At 38.1% G+C, this 27,297-nt stretch overlaps 1 protein-coding gene across 15 annotated transcripts in view; it reads right to left on the minus strand.

Annotated features, from left to right (window-relative positions):
* Positions 1 to 27,297, minus strand: part of LOC126184959 (CTTNBP2 N-terminal-like protein) — a 230,048-nt gene that overhangs the window by 127,698 nt on the left and 75,053 nt on the right. For all 15 annotated transcript variants that reach the window (XM_049927640.1, XM_049927646.1, XM_049927647.1 and 12 more), the window contains 2 exons: positions 20,312 to 20,416; positions 2,818 to 2,997 (listed from right to left, as the gene is read on the minus strand). In XM_049927640.1, the coding sequence (XP_049783597.1) occupies positions 2,818 to 2,997; positions 20,312 to 20,416 (285 nt within the window). The remainder of the gene's footprint in view (positions 1 to 2,817; positions 2,998 to 20,311; positions 20,417 to 27,297) is intronic.

Here is a 27,297-nt window from a genome sequence, read left to right on the forward strand (position 1 = left end):
TAGGGGCCTGTAATTCTGTCTTCCAGAATCTCATACCATACATTCACCAACCACGGTTTTTGGTGTGCAACTTGCCGCAGCCAACATGGATTTTCAGTTGCCCAATAATGCATGTTATGCAAATTAACATTTCCATGGTTTGTGAATGTAACCTTGTCAGTAAATAAAATCAAATTAATGAATGTGTCATCCCTCTGAATCTGAAGTTGAGTGAGTTCAGCAAAATTCAATGCAACGCATACAATCCACACCAGTTGATTCTTGGTGGAGACTGATATGGCAAGGATGATATTTATGGTGATGCAGAACATGAACAACACTACTCTGGCTCATGCCAGATTCCCTTCTGATTTGACACGAACTAACACAAGGATCTCAAACCACAGTGGCCAGAGTACCAATTTATGTATCCTCGTCAGTAACTTCCCTTTGCTGGATATGTTTCGATACGTGTTAAAGATCTGGTTGTTCTTAATTTATCATACACATATTTAAATGTATGACGTGTAGTATGAGTACATTGAGGACACCTTTGAGAGTGTAAGTCTCTAGCTCTGACTGAATTTCGTTGGCATTCTCCATAAATGAGAAACATATTGACTTGTTCTTCGAAGGAATACACCATTCACTTTCGCTTGTTCGACAATACTAGTCTTACTGTTCCTATTAGTGTTGCATTGCATGGCATGTTAGATGGATACGCCATATTTGGCGAATATTTACTATTTGCACAATATACGAGAGAGAATTGTCAGAACATGTGCTTCGATAAATGCCGAAGTGTTAAGGAATAGCACTCAAGCCATGATAAGAAGATTGCAGCACTACATTGATGCCAATGGTCATCACTTCAAACACCTTCAGTAAATGAATATACATGCCACCTTTCTGACCTTCATTGACCTTCAAAGACCTTACTGTTGCACATAATCGGATTAGTCTCGAGAGCCACCATCAGAAAGTAAGTACCAAACTATAGCATCCCATTTAAAAAATAAAGTTGACCTTCATATCTCTGACGTGACCGCACCTAGCAACAAGAAACCAACATCATACACTCCTGGAAATTGAAATAAGAACACCGTGAATTCATTGTCCCAGGAAGGGGAAACTTTATTGACACATTCCTGGGGTCAGATACATCACATGATCACACTGACAGAACCACAGGCACATAGGCACAGGCAACAGAGCATGCACAATGTCGGCACTAGTACAGTGTATATCCACCTTTCACAGCAATGCAGGCTGCTATTCTCCCATGAAGACGATCGTAGAGATGCTGGATGTAGTCCTGTGGAACGGCTTGCCATGCCATTTCCACCTGGCGCCTCAGTTGGACCAGCGTTCGTGCTGGACGTGCAGACCGCGTGAGACGACGCTTCATCCAGTCCCAAACATGCTCAATGGGGGACAGATGCGGAGATCTTGCTGGCCAGGGTAGTTGACTTACACCTTCTAGAGCACGTTGGGTGGCACGGGATACATGCGGACGTGCATTGTCCTGTTGGAACAGCAAGTTCCCTTGCCGGTCTAGGAATGGTAGAACGATGGGTTCGATGACGGTTTGGATGTACCGTGCACTATTCAGTGTCCCCTCGACGATCACCAGTGGTGTACGGCCAGTGTAGGAGATCGCTCCCCACACCATGATGCCGGGTGTTGGCCCTGTGTGCCTCGGTCGTATGCAGTCCTGATTGTGGCGCTCACCTGCACGGCGCCAAACACGCATACGACCATCATTGGCACCAAGGCAGAAGCGACTCTCATCGCTGAAGACGACACGTCTCCATTTGTCCCTCCATTCACGCCTGTCGCGACACCACTGGAGGCGGGCTGCACGATGTTGGGGCGTGAGCGGAAGACGGCCTAACGGTGTGCGGGACCGTAGCCCAGCTTCATGGAGACGGTTGCGAATGGTCCTCGCCGATACCCCAGGAGCAACAGTGTCCCCAATTTGCTGGGAAGTGGCGGTGCGGTCCCCTACGGCACTGCGTAGGATCCTACGGTCTTGGCGTGCATCCGTGCGTCGCTGCGGTCCGGTCCCAGGTCGACGGGCACGTGCACCTTCCGCCGACCACTGGCGACAACATCGATGTACTGTGGAGACCTCACGCCCCACGTGTTGAGCAATTCGGCGGTACGTCCACCCGGCCTCCCGCATGCCCACTATACGCCCTCGCTCAAAGTCCGTCAACTGCACATACGGTTCACGTCCACGCTGTCGCGGCATGCTACCAGTGTTAAAGACTGCGATGGAGCTCCGTATGCCACGACAAACTGGCTGACACTGACGGCGGCGGTGCACAAATGCTGCGCAGCTAGCGCCATTCGACGGCCAACACCGCGGTTCCTGGTGTGTCCGCTGTGCCGTGCGTGTGATCATTGCTTGTACAGCCCTCTCGCAGTGTCCGGAGCAAGTATGGTGGGTCTGACACACCGGTGTCAATGTGTTCTTTTTTCCATTTCCAGGAGTGTATTTTGGCCCCCATTGTCTTGTGCAACATTTGTCCTACAAACTTTTCAACTACTATCATTCTTTTTGAGTTAGCCTAGGTGGCAATAGTTAGTGTTTTTTAGTTGGGGGATGTACCAGAGAGAATTTCAGCGATGCTATTTTAACAGCTATGCTTTCCAGAAGTTCGGTACCGTCTCTTTTTTCCAAATGCTTTTATAATTTAAATCCTCATGAACAGCAGTTTACCAAAGTTCAGAATGAGAAACTGAAGAAAGATACCCTACTTTCAATTTAGCTGCTCTATAAACTTGTTTATATTAAAAAAGAAAAAAAAAAAGAAATAAAATGTTAAGACTCACCTGAGCTAGATCTTCCGACCGTTTTCTTTCTTCTATGTACTTCATGATTAATCTTTTTCTTTCTGCAAGCAATAAAAGTACTATTTGTTTTTGTCGAGATCTTTCTTCTTCCAATGTATCATTTGATTTCTTTAGGTCTTTCTCAAGTTTCTTTTTCATTTGCTTTTCTAACTCCAATTCCTAAAGCATAACAATTCAAACAGTTTCAAAGAATAACTAAAATAAGAGATAGGCACTACTACTGCAAATTCTCTGTTAGTATTTCATAGTAAGGAAATATAATCTAAAGGAGCCCATAGTAGCCAGACTACACACACATTTATTTTGTGAATCACAAGCTACTAGACATTGGTAAATTAGGCCACTTACCAAGAAGATGAAGATAATTAAATGGTTATGACCATACACTAGTATTAATGTTGCAAATTTCATACGAATTCTTTTACAGGATGGTTTACAGAAGAGCATAATTCAGTTTAGCTTTAGAAATGATCCAGAAACAAAGAAAGCTATTAATTTATTGGTATAAGGACAGGCTTTGACATAAAACCTCGCCAACGGCTAGTTCCCACACATACTAATCTGAGTCATTTACTTAAGGTACCAATAAAACTTGCCACCCACAAGAAGTCTACGTCCAGCCATATGCAAAATCTGGCAACAATGTAGATGGGGAATTTTCTGGAGGAAGTGTTGTCTTCCTCGTGAGCTATTGCAGTCCACTCATGATCTACTAGTGAAAGTTACCCAATGTAGGCACAAAGTTGTGAATTCGAGTCCACTTCTTCCTTTTATTTTCAAACCACGTTTCAGGTGTCTGCTAAAGCAAAACCTTCCAGGAACATCTGCACGAAAGAGCTCGTGGCTACATCAAAATAAGAACAATTTATGCTCAGGAGTTTCCTCACCATACTGTGGCAACTGGCCACTGTCAGTGGCAGCCAGATGTCAGCTGGTATCAACAAAAGTGACCATGACAGTGTGCCTTTGATAACTTTTTCTGCTCTCACACTGGCTAGCGTAAAATTGTTAATTACTGTAGTTTGATTTTCCACACAAAATAACTTCATTAAACTGAGTGAATGAAGTGCAGTGACATCAGACATAGGACACCAAGAACGTATTTATCATATTTAAATTTTTTTATTTGGAGTTCCAGTATTTAACTTAAAGTCACAGGTTTGACTAGCATACTCAAATCTTACGAATGTGGTTTAAGCATTACAAAATAAAGTCACGAGGAAAAATGTTCATTTGTTACAAATTGTTCACTTTGAGTTTCATAGACAACAGGAGGCAGCTTGAGATGGGGGCAAATCACATCAGGAAATAATTTTCTTGCTTCATGGAAATCATTCTGGCATGAATCATTCTCCACATTCAGAAAGTCTTAATAAACTACACATATGATGAACTGTGATCATTTAACCCAAGTTTAACACTTGGATTCAATAGGCAAGGTTCACAAGTTGGGTGTAAGAGTACTGCAGTTTCACTTGTAAGCCATCAGTTTGCTCACTGAGCATTCTTACTGGTAATGAGTTATGTTAACTTCTTAAAAAGAAATTAATGGCTGAGCCATGACAAAGGACATCTCTTTGGGCAAAAAGGCAAACTGACTGATAATATTTTGCATCTGGTGGCATAAACAGGGTGTTGTGCACTATGAACTCCTTCCCATGGGTGTGTCCATCACAGGCGCCGGCAACAACTGAGACATCTTTTGGTCGCAGCGTAAGAAATAACAACCAACAGAACTACATACAGTGTTGCTACTGCACGACGACACACACTGGTGACTTTTAAAATAATAATAATAATAATAATAATAATAATAATAATAATAATAATGCAAACTAAAATCAAAGAAATAGAGAAACAAGAAAGGAAAATTCTCAGGAAAATTTTTGGCCCGATACAAGAGCAAGGAATCTGGAAGAAGAGACCAACATCAGAATTATATAAATACACAGACAAGATTACAGATACAATAAGGAAAAGAAGAATCCAGTTCTACGGACATATCCACAGGATGAATGAAAACAGAATTTCAAAGCGAATTCTTAAAGTCATCAACTCAGGCAGGGGAAAAACAAAATGGATAAAAAGTTGAAGAGGACCTCAGACAAGCACACATAACAGTAAACGATGCAGAAAATAGAACTGAATTCAGGAACATCATCAAAAAACATAAATTTGACACCACAACACAGAACAGACCAGGATACAAATGGACAGCGGAGCGAAAGAAACAACACAGTGAACACATGAAGAAAATTTGGGCTCAGAAAAAACATAAACAATCATCATAAAGAAATTCAAGTTCAAATGCTCTCTTAAATGGGAATAATCAATAATAATAATAATAATAATAATAATAATACCGTATTTCAATAATAATGTATGTTAATAACACTGTATTTTGCAGACTATAAGACGCACTTTTTTCTTCGAAAAATTGCCTCCACAAGTCAGGTGGGTCTTATACTCTAAATTAATATATAAAAATGTCCAGTGTTCGATTTAAAATTCCCCACTCTTAAAAAACCTATCTCTGCCTGTAAAACCTATCACCACCTGGCAATGTTGGAGTCACCTGGCAGCAAAAACTGTAACTATAACTATACTATACTATAACTGTAACTATAAAAACAAGTGGACATGAAAAAATGAGCTACCCTGTTGTCCTTTCATTTTGTACTGACAGTACACCAATGTGACGAACATGAGTTGTGGGGATTCACAAGCTTGCTAACAGTGTCTCCCTCCCGTCCTGCCATCACAAACCCAGAACACTGTCTAGCCTATCTATGATGTGTCATTGCAGTCAACAGTGCAAGTGAACTTGAACTTGAAGTGGTTTGTGTTATCGGTAACAGTACAATATTTTTGTTAGTAGCTATTTACACAATGGAAACAAATAAAAGGTATTCATATGATGCAGGCAATAAACTGGAAGTAATAGCATATGCAGAAGAACATGGAAGCAGAGTAGCTGAGTAGCATTTCGGCCCTCCAACAACAGAAAAAACCATTCCCGACTGGTGGTCCAGTAAAAAGGAACTGGAAAAAAAAAAAAAAAAAAAAAAAAAAGAGGAAGACTATATGTGCAAATAGAGGACTGAATGCAAACTGTCCAAAACTAGATGACATATTGAAATGGATTCAAGGACATTGTCAAAATTGCATTGGAATTAATACAAAAATGATTCAAATACATACTCACAACCTAACTGTGCAGTGGAACTTAACAGACTTTACGGGTGGAATTCCATGGTGCTATAGGTTTATGACACATCATTGACTTAGCACGCAAACCAAAACCACAATATCTCATAAAATGCTACAAGAGTATGAAGAGAAAAAATTTTCTTTCCATCAATTTACTATTCAACATTGAAAGAAAACCAGTGTGGTACTAAGCCAATGGTGAATATGAACAAAACTCCTCCGACATTTGATGTGCCAAAGAACAGAACTGTTGCCATGAAAAGTGCAAAAAGTGTAAATATAAAAACAAGTGGACAAGAAAAAATGGGCTACCCTGTTGTCCTTTCATTTTGTACTGACATTACTAAATTTAATACAATGACCATTTTCAAGCACGAAACAATGCCAAAACCTTCTGAAATACCACGAGATGGTGTTGTTAGTGTACATGACAAGGGTTGGACAGGAGGAGGCTGGTATGAAATTATGGTTTAAGAGAGTGTGGGAGAGAAGGAAATGAACAGTTCCCCCTCTTGTGCTAGATCAGTTTAGCAGTCACTTGAAAAATTCTGTGAAAGAGAAATTGAGACAGAGAAATACAGTGCTTGCTGTCAAACCGGGAGTACTCACTTCACAACTGCAACCTCTTGATGTCTTGATAAATAAATCATGTAAAAAGTATATGAGAGAGAAATGGAACAAATGGACACTGGATGAAACTCAACATGAATTCATGTCAAAGGGAGCTTTAAAACGACCTACAATCAAACGAGTGTGTCAATGGATAAAACAGTCATGGTCTAGAATGAGAGAAAACATTATTAGTGTTAAAGCTTCCTCGGAATGCAGTCTAAGTAGTGCTCTCAATGGCACTAAGGACGATCTTATATGTGAAGAGGATAATGATTATGAAGAAGAAGAAATCTCAGATTACGATTTTCAAGGATTTTAAAGGTCAGTTCGGTTTTAAAAACTAAAATTTTTTTAGTCTGGCTTTGCAATCTAATAATAAAAATGTTGAAAATGTTATTTTTTAAAAATTGCTTGAAAATTGCTTGAAAATTAAGGTGTGTCTAATAGTTCTATAGTCTGTAAAATATGGTAATACAAGAAACCTGTCTAAGAGTTAGAGAAGTCATCCCTCACACATGTATTCTTTCGAACTTGAGCCCTCAAATGTTTACATTTCCTGCTCCTTACTGAACAACCATCACAAAAATTCCTTTCTGGACAGAAATTAACTTCAAACCTGGCTTCTTGACATCTATAACTGCAGTTCGGTATGTTTTTACACACACACTGAATTTGTAAAATATCCAAGCACTGTAAGACTGTTTTAAATACTGTGATAGAATTCATTGTTCATGTTCAATTTATCTCTTATGTTAACTATTGTGTAATCTGTAACATTAATGTGCATAAATTGATATGAATTACTAAGATATTACACACTTTGGACTTCAAAACAGTCTTTGTTTGTGTGTTGTTCTCTGTCATACTCTATTAGTATGAAATGTGGCTGCTGGGAGTAGACACAAAGAAACCCAGTTGATGAATTACTCAGCACCACAGTTTCATAAATAAAATTGTGTACTCACAAAACCCAAAAATTATGTCAAGCAGATGCAGAAAGAGGCATCATCAACGCAGCCTTCACTTTACAGTGCAACTCAGTTACTTTAGCTCTAGATAACAGCTGCAGCATTCAGCTCTCCCTTACTGCCCCATTGGTGGCTAGCACAGATAAACATAAAAGGCAGGATCAGTTGTATTTTCTGCATGGAATGACCTTTCTGAACTCAAAATCGTTAAGTGAAAATCACTTTGATTATTAATGGAAATGACCAAAAAATCTCAAGTAATTCAGCAGGATAATTCCGTGCCATCCACAAAATAATTTGACAATTACAGAGTTGCCAAACATATGAAGCACTGCTGCAAAGTTCCAGTTGTCCTACTGGTAGGAAAAATGTGTTTCCACAGCTGAAATGTTTGTCAAGTGGCCTCAGAAGGGAGTATAGCCTGGGTCTCAAAGACACAGATGCTGAAGGCTGTAATACGGAAACTATATGACAGTGAGTTTTATTCTCATTTCTGTAAGTAGGTTTAGGGACTACTGTGTAGTTTCTAGTAACACTCAGATGACCTGATTACAAACTAAACATCATATACCAATAACTGCCATAATTGTTTTTCTGTCTCAAGCACACTGAAAACTGAAAAGCTCATTCACCAAATGTGATTCACTTTTTTGGTGCAGCGCCTGTGGGAGTATGCAACACATCTTTTGATCATTGCAAGCTTAAAAAAGGTTTTCCTTAAGAACACTACCATTTGTACTACCCTCAAAACAAGAGAAACACAAATGAAAAGACAACACAGCATCAGTTTGAAAATGTGAGCATCCACATTGACATTTCGCAAGTTATTAATAACAAAAGTTCCAAATCAAGTAAGTCTACAGTGCATGGGAATCATACAAAATGACTGAAAAAGCAGGCTCAAAAGTCCATGAAGAAAATGAAAAAAACTGAATGTGTGCAGTACTGCTTGTGGTAGTAGAATGTATATTTTAGTAGCATTTTTCCATTAGTTTGTTAGTGTCATACCACAAATGTGAGACTTTTTACACTTGCAATACTTATTTTATAACTCTTAAAAACAACATTCATTAGCTTCAACTAACAAGTAACTGCAAGCTAAGTAGTGGTACTCCAAATAAAAAAAAAAAAAAAAAAAAAAAAGGCAATTAAAACAGACACGTGTTGCAACCTACATGTGTTGTATTATTGCTCTTTGTTAACTTGGTTTATCAATGTTGTTTTGTTTGGAAAATTTAACTACAATAATAAATGATTCCACACTGGCCAAGGTGAGAGTAGAAATGTGTCCAAAAAGAGCCGAGTCATGATCAATTTGGTGGACGCCAAACAGTGCCAGGTGGTTGATGTCGGCTGACCAGTGGCATGTTGCCACAGTATAGTGAGGAAACTGAAGCATAAACTCTTTATTTTGACGCAGCAACAAGCTCTTTTTGTGGAAATGTTTCTGGATGGTTTTGCTATTACTGGTGAATTAGAAAGCGAAGCAAATTATCTTTGGGGTATCAGACTGATATTTTTAGCAGACACCCAAACTGCAGTTTAAAAATTAAAGGAAGGCGCTAACTCTGAACTTACGACTTTACTAAACCACACATTTTACCATTAAACAATGAGCGGGCTACAACAGCTTAAGTAGAGAATGACACTTCCTTCAGAAACTTCCACATTCTAAAGTGCAGACAGTTTTATTGCCAACTTTAGGAAATTACACAGACTTATTCTCTGAAACAGCCAGCCAATGACAAAGTTTTAGATCGAAGACTGTACTGCAAGAGTGTATAAAGAAGTTAAAACCACAGTGGTTGTTTTTAGTTTTTTACCTGTATGGACTATATCAATCTTGCATACTTCAAATTAAGTATGAAGGCCATGCATGTAAATCAAAGCACATTAGCACGATCAGAGTGATACATTACAGTATGTACGTTCTACTTCTTCGGAATTTTTGAATTAGTGTCCAAACTTTAGGAATAATCTTTTTAAGAAATTTAATATACTGACTGAATAGTCTAGGAAGATATTCTTGTTTAACATATAAACATAAATAGTCAAGGAAGTTATTCTTGTTTAATTTAGGCCAAAGCCAAAATTTGAGTGCCATGAGAGAGAAGTGTACGAGTTGCAATTGGACTGTTAGATCCAGGGTGTGGTGTGAGGGTCGTTGTAGTTTCTTTCATGTGTATGATTGTACTGGCATGGGAATTGTGGAAATAAACAAGGCTCAATGGTTGTACAGGATTGGCTGTGGACATAGGAAGATAGCGGAACAGAAGGAAGTGCTCCCCTTTCTGTATGTTCTGCTCAGAAGAAGAGCGGACGGCACTTTGGGCCACCACACTTATCGGAAGAAGACCCATACTGACCTATATTTACATGCTGACAGCTGCCGTCATCTGGCTCAGAGGAATGGCGTGTTCAAACCACTGATACATAGGGCTCGCACTATGATAATTGAAGTATCAACGAAGAACTTTAACATCTGAGGGCAGTTTTCCAGAAGAATGACTACAAGGAGTGGCAAAATTCAGAGAGCCTTACGTCCTACACCCTCCATACAACCAGCGGAACCAGAAGAGAATTCTCAGGATGACTCCGGCGTTGCAGTCATTTCTTTTTGTGGCACGTTATCCAGCAAGACAAGGTGAATTCTTCGGAAACACCACGTAAGGACGGTCTTCCGCCCACCAGCCAAAACACAGGCACAACTTGGTTGTGTGAAAGATGACCTTGGACTGCAGATATCCATGGTCCATCACATAACCTGCAATTGTGGTAAGATTTACATAGGTCAGACAATGCGTACTGTACAATATCATTGCCAAGAACAACAATGCCATGCCATATTTCAGCAGCTTAACAAATCGGCAGTCACAGAACGATGCCTGATTGAACTGCATGGAACAAACTACAGCCACACCAAGGTTCTGTCACAGACCTCCAAATTCTGGAACTGTGTCATCAAGGAATCTCTTGAGATTCGAGTAATGGAACCACAGATAAATCGTGATAGCGGGTACATACAAGGCATGGGACCCTGCTGTCAGAACGGTCAAGAAGAGGAATCAGAAACGGGCAATTTGGGCTATAATTGGTGTAAATTCACAAACCTCTTGTCGACCCCTGTTCATGAGTCTCAATATACACTCCTGGAAATGGAAAAAAGAACACAGTGACACCGGTGTGTCAGACCCACCATACTTGCTCCGGACACTGCGAGAGGGCTGTACAAGCAATGATCACACGCACGGCACAGCGGACACACCAGGAACCGCGGTGTTGGCCGTCGAATGGCGCTAGCTGCGCAGCATTTGTGCACCGCCGCCGTCAGTGTCAGCCAGTTTGCCGTGGCATACGGAGCTCCATTGCAGTCCTTAACACTGGTAGCATGCCGCGACAGCGTGGACGTGAACCGTATGTGCAGTTGACGGACTTTGAGCGAGGGCGTATAGTGGGCATGCGGGAGGCCGGGTGGACGTACCGCCGAATTGCTCAACACGTGGGGCGTGAGGTTTCCACAGTACATCAATGTTGTCGCCAGTGGACGGCGGAAGGTGCACGTGCCCGTCGACCTGGGACCGGACCGCAGCGACGCACGGATGCACGCCAAGACCGTAGGATCCTACGCAGTGCCGTAGGGGACCGCACCGCCACTTCCCAGCAAATTGGGGACACTGTTGCTCCTGGGGTATCGGCGAGGACCATTCGCAACCGTCTCCATGAAGCTGGGCTACGGTCCCGCACACCGTTAGGCCGTCTTCCGCTCACGCCCCAACATCGTGCAGCCCGCCTCCAGTGGTGTCGCGACAGGCGTGAATGGAGGGACAAATGGAGACGTGTCGTCTTCAGCGATGAGAGTCGCTTCTGCCTTGGTGCCAATGATGGTCGTATGCGTGTTTGGCGCCGTGCAGGTGAGCGCCACAATCAGGACTGCATACGACCGAGGCACACAGGGCCAACACCCGGCATCATGGTGTGGGGAGCGATCTCCTACACTGGCCGCACACCACTGGTGATCGTCGAGGGGACACTGAATAGTGCACGGTACATCCAAACCGTCATCGAACCCATCGTTCTACCATTCCTAGACCGGCAAGGGAACTTGCTGTTCCAACAGGACAATGCACGTCCGCATGTATCCCGTGCCACCCAACGTGCTCCAGAAGGTGTAAGTCAACTACCCTGGCCAGCAAGATCTCCGCATCTGTCCCCCATTGAGCATGTTTGGGACTGGATGAAGCGTCGTCTCACACGGTCTGCACGTCCAGCACGAACGCTGGTCCAACTGAGGCGCCAGGTGGAAATGGCATGGCAAGCCGTTCCACAGGACTACATCCAGCATCTCTACGATCGTCTCCATGGGAGAATAGCAGCCTGCATTGCTGCGAAAGGTGGATATACACTGTACTAGTGCCGACATTGTGCATGCTCTGTTGCCTGTGTCTATGTGCCTGTGGTTCTGTCAGTGTGATCATGTGATGTATCTGACCCCAGGAATGTGTCAATAAAGTTTCCCCTTCCTGGGACAATGAATTCACGGTGTTGTTATTTCAATTTCCAAGAGTGTATATACATTCCTTACTGTCATTTCTTGTTAACAGTATTAGCTTATTCCCAAGAATAAGCAGCTTCCACTCAGTTAATATTTGGCAGAAATCACACTAGCATTTGGATTGGATTTTCTTAACTCTTGTGCAGAAAGGTGTGTAGCATACTGCTGCATTCATTTTCAATAAGCTATCACTCAAATTCAAAAATCTTAACAGTGATCGACACACCTTCAAATCAAAACTGAAGAGTTTTGCTCATGGGTCAATCCTATTCTGTAGAGGAGTTCCTTGAAAAATTAAGCTGATTCTTGTAGTATTGTTGATTGTTAAATTTATGGATTGACTTTTTTTTGGGTTCATAAACATTATTTTTCTCTATTATTACTTTTATGTTGTAATTTCAGTTACTGACACGTTCTATGACCTTTGAAATTTGCTCCTCAATTTGGTCCTATGGAACTTGATGTGTAAATAAATAAATAAAATAAATAAACATTAGACAAAAAACTGACTTTGGAGGCAGGCAGAGGAATGGCTGAAGTGTCGGCAGTATGCGCATCTGGGACAGAACACTGGATCAGTAGGTGCTGTGGGGCTAGGGATGCTGGGTGCCAACAACTGATCAGAGGGAAACGGGCAGGAGATGAAAGCACGGTGCCAGCCAGCCCCCCCCCCCCCCCACCTCCCATCCCCCTCTCCTCCCAAATCAGTTAGTTCATCAGTCTACCTGACGATGGCTATGTGGTTGTTTGCCGAAATATCATGCCTGTTGGACACTAATATCTGGCAGTTCAGCCATGAAGTATTTTGACAAGATCTGGGAAGGTTACGGGGGGAGAAGGGAAAAGAAATGTGGGAAGTAACAACAGGTTACAGAAGAAATAGGAATAGGACTTTCTCAGAGAGTTTAGTTGTTAATGTGGAAAACACATTTGAACTGTTGTCACAACAGGAAACTGATGAGCCACATGTGGACATAGATGTAGACAGGACACAACAAATTTTCAAAAAGCCCAACCAACAGGCATTACATGCATTGATCAAAAATGGTAGTGCATTGAGAATGGCTAGTTTCTAGCTGAAATCTAGATCTGCCAATAAAAATTCCAAAGGACGACTGATAGCTGAAATCTATTATTTACAAGTCAATATAACCGCCACTGCATGCAACAGCCTCTGAATGGTGGGTAACCCGAGTTGCATGATGGCCAAGGGTCAGGTTACCAGGTTTATTTAAACATAGTGCATGTCTGGGCCAGGTGATAGAGGATGTAGGTTCACTCTACAAAGACTTCACAAAGAAGGATACTGTGATAATAGTTGGTAGGGCAGGTAACAGCATAGATAAGAATCCTAATTCTTCAAGTGAGGGTAACCTGGTAAAGACAGCTTCAGCAGTGAGACATACTGGTGTTGGACTTTTATCTGTTCCAAGATGCCATAGCTTGTCTCATTTATACTCTACTGTTAGGAAAGTTAATTTCGAGGTGAAACAGCTGTTTGAAGCAGGTATTGGGTCTCATATTGGTGTGGTACCTGATGACTTCTCAATAAGGGGGGGGACCATACTAGGCATCGCTTTCACCTCTACAAGAAAGTGAAGCAAAAACTGCCTGGGCTAACAACAAATAACTTGAGGAGGTTAGGGGGGGGGGGGGGGGGGCAGTATCACATGAGGTAAAGTACCAGTGGTTACATGTGACAGAAAAGCACTTTTTTAGGGTAGAGAGGGCAGAAACAAAAGATGTTCAGAGACAGTTTGAAAATGACATTCACATTGACAAAACAGGCAGCCACAAAGCAAATTTTAATGTACAATCCATGCAAACAGTCCCAGGTTGAAACGGGGATATTCAAAAAAATCAACAGAAAAATTAGGTTCATTCATTTGTAATTCAGCCAGAGTACAAAATCAGTTATCCATATTGCATCAGAATATCCAAGGATTCATGGGTAAGCTTAATAATGAGTTGCTTATTTGTGTTGAAGAATTAGAGTTGAGCAAACTAGTTTATATAATCTGTCTCTCTGAACATCGTGTGACTACTGACATAGATATGTTAAATCTTACAGGAGTCAAGTTGGCCTCTTACTTCTATAGAGAAAATATGGAGAAAGGAGGAGTTGCCACATTTGTCAGACACTGTTTTAATTCCCAGAATATTGATATTATAAATTTTGTTCAGAGCACGAGTTAGAAGCTTGTACAACAGACAAAGTATTTCATGTAAGTCCTTTATAATAGGAAGTATATGCAGAGCACCTTCAGGGAACCTTAACCTCTTCATAAAAAAATTTGGAAGATCTTTTGTCCCATCTCACAGGAAAAAAACAAGGAAAGAGTGGTTGCTGGTCATTTTAATGTGCATTTATTGAATAGCTCTGTCAGTGAACAATTATTGCAATCAATCAGTGATACTGTCATTCAATTTACTTCCTACTGTGAACTTTTAAACTAGGATAAGTAAATGCTCTGAGACTGCTATTGATAATACCTCTGCAGACAAATCTAGGGAAAAAAGTAATATTGGTTTTAACCAATAGTAAAAGGACTATCTGATGGCATGTATCATCTTATGTTAAATGCTGAAACATTACAAGATATACAAACTACGAAATCTGAGTAGATTGAGAATTTTAGGAGATTGCTCAAAGACATGAACGGGATAGATGTTTACAATATATCTGACTCAAATGGAAAACACAAAGCATTCATTAATAAAGTTATTTTATCACCTGAAAATTGTTTTCCCTCAAAGGTAACTCAATTCAAACAGAAATCTCAAAATAAACCACAAATTATACAAGGAATACAGATATCATGTGGGACAAAAAGGACACTGCATCAACTATCCAGGAACAGCTCCGATGCTAGCATTGTAATGCATTACAAAGAATACTGCAAAAACAGTGAAGCAAGTAATCCAGAAATCTAAGCAGCTTTATTATGAGAAAAAGATAATTACATCAGGCAACAAAATAAAAACTATACGAGACGTAGTAAAGAGAGAGAGAGAGAGAAGTGGAGCCAAAAAGGAAGAGTAACAGCTAGCTCTAAAAATAAACGAGACAGTGGTAACAAGTGCATGTAGTGTTGCAAATCTCTTAAACAAGTACATTGTTTGTGATACTGACAGCTTGGGATTATCAGCTTCGGTAAACAGTACAATGAAGTGTCTGAGACCAGTCTTTACAAATAACGTCAGTTAAATTGAAATGACACTCACGTCTCCCACACATTCATCCTAAAATCCTGAAAATCAAAGTAGTCTAGCGGTTATAACAACATATCAACAAAGTGAATCAAAGAGTGCTCATATGAACTGAGTTCTATCTTAAGTTATTTGTGTAATCAATTTTTATCAGTGAAACATTTCCAGACTGGTTGAAATGTGCTGAAGTTAAGCCTCTTTACAAGAACAGGGATAAAGAGATACTGTCAAAGTATTGACCAATTTCATTTTTGCCAGCTTTTTCAAAAATATTTGAAAAAGTTGTGTTCAAGTGCCCTCTTTAGCATCTATCTGCAAATAATGTATTGTCCAAGACACAATTTGGGTGCCTTCAGGGTTCCAATATAGAGACAGCTATTTGCATGTAAAGTGAGAGTTAATTCATTAGATAACAAATTGACTTCCATGTGATTTGGAATTAATTACATGTGGTGTTCCTCAAGGTTCCACCTTGGGTACATGGCTTTTTCCTTGTGTATATTAATGACCTCTCGTGTATTACATTGTCAGATGCTTAGTTTATTTTGTTCATAGACACTACAAATATTGCCATAAATAGGAAGTCAAGTATAGGTTTAGAAATGGTCCCTAATCAAATTTTCACTGACATTAATAAATAGTTTAAAGCTAATTCACTGTCATCAAACTTTGAAAAGACACATTATACGCAGTTCAGAAACTGTAAGTGATTTCCTTCCAGCATGTGTGTAACAAATGAAGACATGCAGATCGAAGAGGTTGACAGTGTTAAATTTCTGGAGTTACAACTTAATAATTAACTCATTTGGGAAGGGCATACCACATAATTGCTGCAGCGCCTAAACAAGTCAGTATTTGCAATATGAATGATCTCAGATGTAGGAGACATTAAAAAAAAGTGCATGCTTTGCTTACTTTCATTCTACTGTGTCATATGGGATCCATTTTCTAGGGTAACTGGTCAAACGGAGCAAAAGTTTTTAGAGTGCAAAAGTGTGTAATAACATTCAATTGTAGTGTAAATTCAAGAACATCCTGTCGAAACCTGTTCAAAGAACTAGGTATTCTAACCATTGTTTCTCAGTATATTTATTTCTTAATGAAAGTTGTTGTAAGTCATTTGTGTGTATTTCCAACAAATAGCTCAATACATAGTATCAATACTAGGAATATGAACAATCGACATTAAGACCTAAAATCACTTACCTTGCTCCAACACATTTTCAATAAATCGCTAGCAAACATTAAAAACTTGATTTCAGATAAAGCACAGTTTAAACAGAGTATGAAAGATTTTTTGATATGCAACTCCTACGCTATAGATTAAATAACTTAACAGGGAGTGTTAGACCAGCTTAACTAAAAATGTCAGATTTCGTTTTTGACAGCACTTGGTAACAACAGTCAAGATTAGATATTTTGAGTCTGATAAATTTATTAAAAGTGCATAACTATGTTTCATTCTGAAAGTGTATTAATTCTGTTAATATTAGCAATTTCAGTTCACTATGATGTATTCACATATTTTGATTATCTTCTGACAAATGATCAGGAAAGTGAGCAGTATATTCGAATTTTCTACGTTTTTTATGTTATACTTTCTGACACGTTCCACACCTGTGAGAATCCTCTCATTTTTGGGTCTATGGAATGAAAACTGAATCTAATCTAATCCAATCTCATTTAAGTTAATGTTGTCCATCTACTGGACTGCAATTTTTTGCTACTCTCTTTATCACACTCTCAGTAAAAGTGAATTGACATGAACTGTTTATTGGCTAAATGCCTGCAGCAGATATCTTGAAAGAAAACTACACAATTTGAGCATATGAGGAATTTCATGGCAAAACACTTATTTTGCTCAAATACTTTGCATTTCTTAGATAAGGAACTCTTTAAACATATTCAGAGACCACTACAGAGAAAACAAAGTGAAATTTACCAAAGTGTATCTCCATTTGCTGCAGTATCACTCCTAAAATAATTCTTCCCCTTTGCTGCAATTTACTTTCAGACAAATAGAAAGTAAATGTCACAATTATTTCACTGGATGTTTTCCAAATTCTTAGTGTACAGAGAGGAATTTATGTTTTACCGGTTCCTATGGTGTAGAAAATTTTGCTAAGGAAATTCTGTTTTACATAAAAGCTTGACATTTAAAATTTCCTCTAAAAATGTTGACACAGCTAATAAATTTTTCTGGAATAGTGAGCTACAGTGGTTAGACAAATGCGTTTCATTTCACCCAACATGAAACAATTTGAAATTTGATTTGATTTAAAGAATATAATATAAATATAAATATTATATAAATAATGATTATTATTTAATATAAGAGCATTGCATTCACAGCTCAAGTCCATTCCAATAAAATCCTTCCACATGTGCGACTGCAAACTGTAATAAAACTACCAATGTTTTGGCTACTGTTCCATAAAAAGCAGGACCACTAACATTTTTAAAAAGGCATATGCATTACTAAGAGGCTTAAGGAAAGGTATTTAATTGTCTTATTAACTAAAATAACATTAACATAAACTGTGTGAAAGAAACTTATTTAAATAATTGTTGTAGTATTTGTATAAATATTATCCAATTTAGACACCATGTAGAGCTACGAAACAAGACGAAGGAGCTTAGTGGGATGAAGTTGCGATATAGTAGTGCTTGTAGTTAACTTTAATTTGTTAAGGGCTGGTGAAAGCCTGTGATATTTGCAGTCTGAATTCTCTATAAGAACTGTGTTTGTGTAATCTATAACTGTTAGTTTTCATACACCAATGTGCTTATTACTGAATAAATCCAATAAACAGCAAAGTTTGTTGAACACTGGCATCATTATTTATGGAAACCTTTACCATGAATAAAGCACTATAGAATAATTATAGCTTGGAACATCACACAAGGATGAAATGTTGTGAATGTGGACAACCCTCAGCTATATAATGGAATGATGACAATGAAAGTTTGTGTCAAACCAGGACTCAAACCTGGATTTCCCACTTATCGTGAGTGGTCACCTTACCATTAGGCTATCTGAGCATGACTCACGGCCAGACCCAAACTTCCACATGTCTTCATCTGTGTGTCTTCTACAACCTACAGTCATACAGTTATTATATATATTTCCATAAAGAGGAGAAATTTTAATACAAAGTCACTTGCCAGTGTTGGCGGATAAATACAATATTGCTGTATTTGTCTTGTATGATGCAATTTTCTGAACAGCCAACACCGGGCAGGTGACTATTACAATGTATCCCTATACAGAAATATACATAATGGATGTACAAGTATAGGTTGTAGACACATAGTTGATGATATACAAAAGATGGGCCTGGCTGCGAGTCATGCTTGGATAGCCTTATGGGAAATCCTGGTCCGAGTACTGGTCCAGCACAAATCTTCATTGCCATCATTCCATTATACAGCTGGTGGTTGTCCATATTTGCAGCTGTGAACGCATTTCATGTATTTCATAATGGCTGTAGTCACTGCACTGCCTATTCCTTGGGATACTCATGCATGTCCGAAGGAACACTGCACCATACTTCTCAACAATACACACACTGCAATATTGTATTATACAAGGAAGACTTTTTCTTAAATTCACTATATAAATTTTCACAAAGTTGCAGAGCTCAGCTAAAATGTTATGAAACACAGTTAACACTGTAGTGCAGCACACAGTTAATTCCACAGCCCAAGAAATCTAAATTATTTCTGGACCTTCTGACAAATCAGTGCCAAGAAAAACAGAAAAACAATGATATCGCTTGCACCCAGTGATCTGCTTAGCAAGTATCCCAAATGGCTTCTGTCCCATAATTTATCTACGTAGTTTCACTCCAGTGGAGAACAAGCAGTGGTATCAAATGGCAGTATCCATGACTCAACTTCAAGACTTGCCATCATGTGGCTGTTTACCAGCTTCAGTGGAGGCTCATAATATGTGCCTCTGTGGCCAGTCTACTTCCCTTTTAGTAAACAACATCTGTGATTTTTAGTTGGGTTGCCTGGCTGAGTGAGACATGCAGAAATGGAGCAAATGTAGTTGGCTTCATCCAAATGGACAATTCCCACAAAAATTCACGATTCACATTGCTTTTAGGCTTCTGACCTACAAAATCTTTAAGTGTAGCTGCCAAAATAACATCGCATTGAATGAAGTAACCCTAAAACTCACTCCATATTGGAAACAGAGGACAGTATGTCATTTGCAGTATATTTAGGTTAAAATGTGAAAGGATCAAAATTTCCACACATACAAATTTGTTTGATAAAAACTGAAAGAGAACAATTTACCATCTCCCACATCTGCCTTATCTTCATTTGCAGGTGACAGCAAGCTACTGCAAGACATAGGAAAGACGTGACATAGGTGGTGTGGAGGGGGAGGAGAGAGGGGGGCAATATAGTAGGAGGCAGGATTTGTCCTGCATCAGAAGTGCCAGAGCAGAGGTAAGAACAGAGAAAATGTATAAAAACCTAATACTAAAAATACTTTGCTATATTTTGCCTCAAAATATCATGTAATGGACAAATATATTTACAATGAGTACACTGATACAACTCTGTGTTTGTACCATGTTTTCCATTATACGTCATTTTTTGAGCTGAAATGAGGACATAACGTAACTCTCAGGAAAAATTTGATGTTACTGATAGAATCCTGTGCCAGGTCTTGTTACAAACTCAACACGCTGGATTTTTGCTCTACATAATGTACACTATCGTTTCAAATTTACAACAGTTATTACTTTCATAAACTTCCATAAACTGCTGCTACATTTTTTTATCTAAGGAAATTGTTACCCATTTCGTTATTTCAATGTTGTAACTGTGATTCTTACAACCTGTGTGTTACAATACTATTAAAATAAGGGTCCATTATACATGTAGAAACTGTCTCAGCACATACCTGTTTCAGTCTCATACGTTCCTTTTCCAACCCATATGTAATATCATCACCCTGAGCTGTATCATGTTCATGTTTTCTCTTTTCTTCATCTAGTTCTTGAACTACCTGTAACATCATTACATAAAACATAGATAGAAGCTTTATTCAAAATGTTTAAATAAAAGTGATTTAGCTTATGCAGTAATGTAAAATCCAGCATTTACTTTTAAACAGCCACCTTGGCCGGTGATTTTTTGAATAATTTTATTATGTACCGGTAGAAAATTTAGCTGGTGTTTCATATTATACAATTAGTTTCATTCCGCATACTCTTCTTTCCCAAGTCTTGATAACTTATTTCTTATATATTCATTGCATTGTGTAGAAATCTACAAAAACTATTTAAGAAAGAAAATTAAAATAAGAAGCATTACAATCTAGAACGCAGAGATAATATTATGGGTCTTCTAGCATGCAGTAGACAGAAACGTATTTAGATACAAACACCACACAATTTATCAGCAAATATTATATTATTATTATTATTATTATTGACTTTTTTTTCTCAGACTTAAGTCTGGTTAAAAATGGAACGTGACGCGGACCTCGGTCAAGCGTGACTTCCTTGTAACTGTATGGTATATGTTATATTGCATTTAGGAACTTTCGGGTAATTGAACATGTATCAATAATTACAGATTTTTGTAGTTGTATATATATGTTTGGATGTAGCTGTATTGCATTGATGTACTAGTGGATATTGTGAGGTATGACTCCTGTAGTTGATAGTATAATTGGGATAATGTCGACTTTATCCTGATGCCACATGTCCTTGACTTCCTCAGCCAGTTGGATGTATTTTTCAATTTTTTCTCCTGTTTTCTTCTGTATATTTGTTGTGTTGGGTATGGATATTTCAATTAGTTGTGTTAATTTCTTCTTTTTATTGGTGAGTATGATGTCAGGCTTGTTATGTGGTGTTGTTTTATCTGTTATAATCGTTCTGTTCCAGTATAATTTGTATTCATCATTCTCCAGTACATTTTGTGGTGTGTACTTGTATGTGGGAACGTGTTGTTTTATTAGTTTATGTTTTATGGCAAGTTGTTGATGTATTATTTTTGCTACATTGTCATGTCTTCTGGGGTATTCTGTATTTGCTAGTATTGTACATCCGCTTGTGATGTGATCTACTGTTTCTATTTGTTGTTTGTAAAGTCTGCATTTATCTGTTGTGGTATTGGGATCTTTAATAATATGCTTGCTGTAATATCTGGTGTTTATTGTTTGATCCTGTATTGCGATCATGAATCCTTCCGTCTCACTGTATATATTGCCGTTTCTTAGCCATGTGTTGGATGCGTCTTGATCTATGTGTGGCTGTGTTAGATGATACGGGTGCTTGCCGTGTAGTGTTTTCTTTTTCCAATTTACTTTCTTTGTATCTGTTGATGTTATGTGATCTAAAGGGTTGTAGAAGTGGTTATGAAATTGCAATGGTGTAGCTGATGTATTTATATGAGTGATTGCTTTGTGTATTTTGCTAGTTTCTGCTCGTTCTAGAAAGAATTTTCTTAAATTGTCTACCTGTCCATAATGTAGGTTTTTTATATCTATAAATCACCTTCCACCTTCCTTTCTGCTTAATGTGAATCTTTCTGTCGCTGAATGTATGTGATGTATTCTATATTTGTGGCATTGTGATCGTGTAAGTGTATTGAGTGCTTCTAGGTCTGTGTCACTCCATTTCACTACTCCAAATGAGTAGGTCAATACTGGTATAGCATAAGTATTTATAGCTTTTGTCTTGTTTCTTGCTGTCAATTCTGTTTTCAGTATTTTTGTTAGTCTTTGTCTATATTTTTCTTTTAGTTCTTCTTTAATATTTGTATTATCTATTCCTATTTTTTGTCTGTATCCTAGGTATTTATAGGCATCTGTTTTTTCCATCGCTTCTATGCAGTCGCTGTGGTTATCCAATAAGTAATCTTCTTGTTTAGTGTGTTTGCCCTTGACTATGCTATTTTTCTTACATTTGTCTGTTCCAAAAGCCATATTTATATCATTGCTGAATACTTCTGTTATCTTTAGTAATTGGTTGAGTTGTTGATTTGTTGCTGCCAGTAGTTTTAGATCATCCATGTATAGCAAATGTGTGATTTTGTGTGGGTATGTTCCAGTAATATTGTATCCATAATTTGTATTATTTAGCATGTTGGATAGTGGGTTCAGAGCAAGACAGAACCAGAAAGGACTTAATGAGTCTCCTTGGTATATTCCACGCTTAATCTGTATTGGCTGTGATGTGATGTTATCTGAATTTGTTTGGATATTAAGTGTGGTTTTCCAGTTTTTCATTACTGTGTTTAGAAACTGTATCAATTTAGGATCTACTTTGTATATTTCCAATATCTGTAGTAACCATGAGTGGGGTACACTATCAAAGGCTTTTTGGTAATCAATGTATGCGTAGTGTAGGGACCTTTGTTTAGTTTTCGCTTGATATGTCACCTCTGTATCTATTATCAGTTGCTCTTTACATCCTCGTGCTCCTTTGCAGCAGCCTTTTTGTTCTTCATTTATAATTTTGTTCTGTGTTGTGTGTGTCATTAATTTCTGTGTGATGACTGAAGTTAATATTTTGTATATTGTTGGTAGGCATGTTATGGGGCGATATTTAGCTGGGTTTGCTGTGTCTGCTTGATCTTTAGGTTTCAGATAGGTTATTCCATGTGCAAGTGTATCAGGGAATGTGTATGGGTCTGCAATGTAACTGTTAAATAATTTAGTTAGATGTGAATGTGTTGAGGTGAACTTCTTTAGCCAGTAATTTGCTATTTTATCATTTCCAGGGGCTTTCCAATTGTGTGTAGAATCAATTGCTCGGGTGACTTCATGTTGCAAAATTATCACTTCAGGCATTTGTGGTATCATCTTGTATGTGTCTGTTTCTGCTTGTATCCACCGTGCATGCCTGTTATGTTGTACCGGGTTTGACCATATGCTGCTCCAGAAGTGTTCCATGTCTGTAATGCTTGGTGGATTGTCTATTTTAATGTGTGTGTTATCCATTGTTTGGTAAAATCTCTTTTGGTTTGTGTTGAATGTTTGGTTTTGTTTCCTTCTATTTTCACTTTTTTTGTATCTTCTAAGTCGTTTGGCCAATGCTTGCAATTTCTGCTTTTTTTCATCTAATTGCTCTATTGCTTCTTGTTGTGAGATTTTACCTAACCTTTTTCGTTTTTTGTCTGATATTTCATTTCTTATAAATTGTGTTAGCTGTCCGATGTCTTTTCTCAGTTTTTCTATTCTGATCTGTAGCCTGTGTTGCCATGCTGGTTTTGTGGGTTTCTTCTGTGTGTTGGTTTGTTCTGATCTCTGCCTAGTGTGTATATTTAGTGTAGTGAGTGCTCCTATATAAACCAGTAGTTGTAACTCTTCCATAGTTGTGTTTTCATTTATTTTGTTGTGTATTATTATTATTATTATTATTATTATTATTATTATTTCTTTCTTTTCTCAGACATTATGTCTGGTCAAATATGGAAATTGACACGGACCTTGATCAAGCGTGACTTCCTTTTAACTGTACGGTATATGTTATATTGCATTTAGGAACTTTCGGGTAATTGAACATGTATCAATAATTACTGATTTCTGTAGTTGTGTACATAAGTTTGGCTGTAGCTGTATTGCATTGATGTACTGGTGGATATTGTGTGGTATGACTCCTGTAGTTGATAGTATAATTGGTATAATGTCAACTTTATCCTGATGCCACATGTCCTTGACTTCCTCAGCCAGTTGGATGTATTTTTCACTTTTCTCTCCTGTTTTCTTTTGTATATTTGTTGTATTGGGTATGGATATTTCGATTAGTTGTGTTAATTTCTTCTTTTTATTGGTGAGTATGATGTCAGGTTTGTTATGTGGTGTTGTTTTATCTGTTATAATGGTTCTGTTCCATTATAATTTGTATTCATCATTCTCCAGTACATTTTGTGGTGCATACTTGTATGTGGGAATGTGTTGTTTTATAAGCTTATGTTGTAAGGCAAGCTGTTGATGTATTATTTTTGCTACATTGTCATGTCTTCTGGGGTATTCTGTATTTGCTAGTACTGTACACCCGCTTGTGATGTGATCTAATATTACTATTTGTTGTTTGCAAAGTCTGCATTTATCTGTTGTGGTATTGGGATCTTTAATAATATGCTTACTGTAATATCTTGTGTTTATTGTTTGATCCTGTATTGCAATCATGAATCCTTCCGTCTCACTGTATATATTGCCTTTCCTTAGCCATGTGTTGGATGCGTCTTGATCTATGTGTGGCTGTGTTAGATGATACGGGTGCTTGCCATGTAGTGTTTTCTTTTTCCAATTTACTTTCTTTGTATCTGTTGATGTTATGTGATATAAAGGGTTGTAGAAGTGGTTATGAAATTGCAGTGGTGTAGCCAATTTATTTATATGAGCCATTGCTTTGTGTATTTCGCTAGTTTCTGCTCGTTCTAGAAAGAATTTTCTTAAATTGTCTACCTGTCCATAATGTAGGTTTTTTATGTCGATAAATCCCCTTCCTCCTTCCTTTCTGCTTAATGTGAATCTTTCTGTTGCTGAATGTATGTGATGTATTCTATATTTGTGGCATTGTGATCGTGTAAGTGTATTGAGTGCTTCTAGGTCTGTGTCACTCCATTTCACTACTCCAAATGAGTAGGTCAATACTGGTATAGCATAAGTATTTATAGCTTTTGTCTTGTTTCTTGCTGTCAATTCTGTTTTCAGTATTTTTGTTAGTCTTTGTCTATATTTTTCTTTTAGTTCTTCTTTAATATTTGTATTATCTATTCCTATTTTTTGTCTGTATCCTAGATATTTATAGGCATCTGTTTTTTACATCGCTTTTATGCAGTCGCTGTGGTTATCCAATATGTAATCTTCTTGTTTAGTGTGTTTTCCCTTGACTATGCTATTTTTCTTACATTTGTCTGTTCCAAAAGCCATATTTATATCATTGCTGAATACTTCTGTTATCTTTAGTAATTGGTTGAGTTGTTGATTTGTTGCTGCCAGTAGTTTTAGATCATCCATGTATAGCAAATGTGTGATTTTGTGTGGGTATGTTCCAGTAATATTGTATCCATAATTTGTATTATTTAGCATGTTGTATAGTGGGTTCAGAGCAAGGCAGAACCAGAAAGGACTTAATGAGTCTCCTTGGTATATTCCACGCTTAATCTGTATTGGCTGTGATGTGATACTACTTGAATCTGTTTGGATATTAAGTGTGGTTTTCCAATTTTTCATTACTATGTTTAGGAACTGTGTTAATTTAGGATCTACTTTGTATATTTCCAATATCTGTAGTAACCATGAGTGGCGTACACTATCAAAAGCTTTTTGGTAATCAATGTATGCATAGTGCAGTGACCTTTGTTTAGTTTTAGCTTGATATGTCACCTCTGCATCTATTATCAGTTGCTCTTTCCATCCTTGTGCTTCTTTGCAGCACCCTTTTTGTTCTTCATTTATAATTTTGTTCTGTGTTGTATGTGTCATTAATTTCTGTGTAATGACTGAAGTTAATATTTTGTATATTGTTGGCAGGCATGTTATGGGGCGATATTTTGCTGGGTTTGCTGTGTCTGCTTGATCTTTAGGTTTCAGATAGGTTATTCCATGTGCAAGTGTATCAGGGAATGTGTATGGGTCTGCAATGTAATTGTTAAATAATTTAGTTAGGTGTGAATGTGTTGAGGTGAACTTCTTTAGCCATAAATTTGCTATTTTATCATTTCCAGGGGCTTTCCAATTGTGCTTAGAATTAATTGCTCAGGTGACTTCATGTTGCAAAATTATCACTTCAGGCATCCGTGGTATCATCTTGTATGAGTCTGTTTCTGCTTGTATCCACCGTGCGTGTCTTATGTTGTACTGGGTTTGACCATATGTTGCTCCAGAAGTGTTCCATGTCTGTTATGTTTGATGGATTGTCTATTTTAATGTGTGTGTTATCTATTGTCTGGTAAAATTTCTTTTGGTTTGTGTTGAATGTTTGGTTTTGTTTCCTTCTATTTTCACTTTTTTTGTATCTTCTAAGTCGTTTGGCCAATGCTTGTAATTTCTGCTTCTTTTCAACTAATTGCTCTGTCACTTCTTGTTGTGAGATTTTATCTAACCTTTTTCGTTTTTTGTCTGATATTTCATTTCTTATAAACTGTGTTAGCTGTCCGATATCTTTTCTCAGTTTTTCTATTCTGATCTGTAGCCTGTGTTGCCATGCTGGTTTTGTGGATTTCTTCTGTGTGTTGGTTGTTTTCTGATCTCTGCTTAGTGTGTATATTTAGTGTAGTGTGTGCTCCTATATAAATCAGTAGTTGTAACTCTTCCATAGTTGTATTTTCATTTATTTTGTTGTGTATGATTGTGTTTATAGTTTTTATTGTTGTTTCGACTTGTGGGTTATTTGGTGGTCTATGCAAGAATGGTCTTATGTCTGTATTTGTGTCTTTGTATTCTATATATGTCAGCTGAAATTTTTCTTCTATATCTAACATGTGTTTCACTTCGTGTTCTATTTGTGCTTGTTCTGGTGGTTGTCTTAAGATTTCGTTTTCCTCTGATCGTTTAATTGATGTGTGGTGTTCTTTGTTTGTTTGCTCTGGGATGTTTTCCATGACTGTATTTTCTTCTTCTTCTTCTTCTTCTTCTTCTTCTTCTGATTGCACATTATTTTGTTCCAGTATTTGTTGTACTTGTTGTTTGATGTTTTCTAATTCTGACTGGGGTATCCTGTTATTTTTTATTATTACACGAATCTGATCAGCTAGTCGTCGTTCTGTTAAAAATTTTAATTCTGGGTATCTAGTAATAAATGTTGTGTATACTTGTGATCTGTATCCAGTTGTGTTGGTTCCTAAGTTTGTTGCTTGGTAATGCAGAACATGAGGTGTCGGTTAACTTCATCTGACCATCTCATCCTCTGTCTTTGTTTTCCTTCT

The sequence above is a fragment of the Schistocerca cancellata genome, chromosome 4 (assembly GCF_023864275.1).
Source record: "Schistocerca cancellata isolate TAMUIC-IGC-003103 chromosome 4, iqSchCanc2.1, whole genome shotgun sequence".
NCBI classification, from domain to species: Eukaryota; Metazoa; Arthropoda; class Insecta; order Orthoptera; family Acrididae; genus Schistocerca; species Schistocerca cancellata.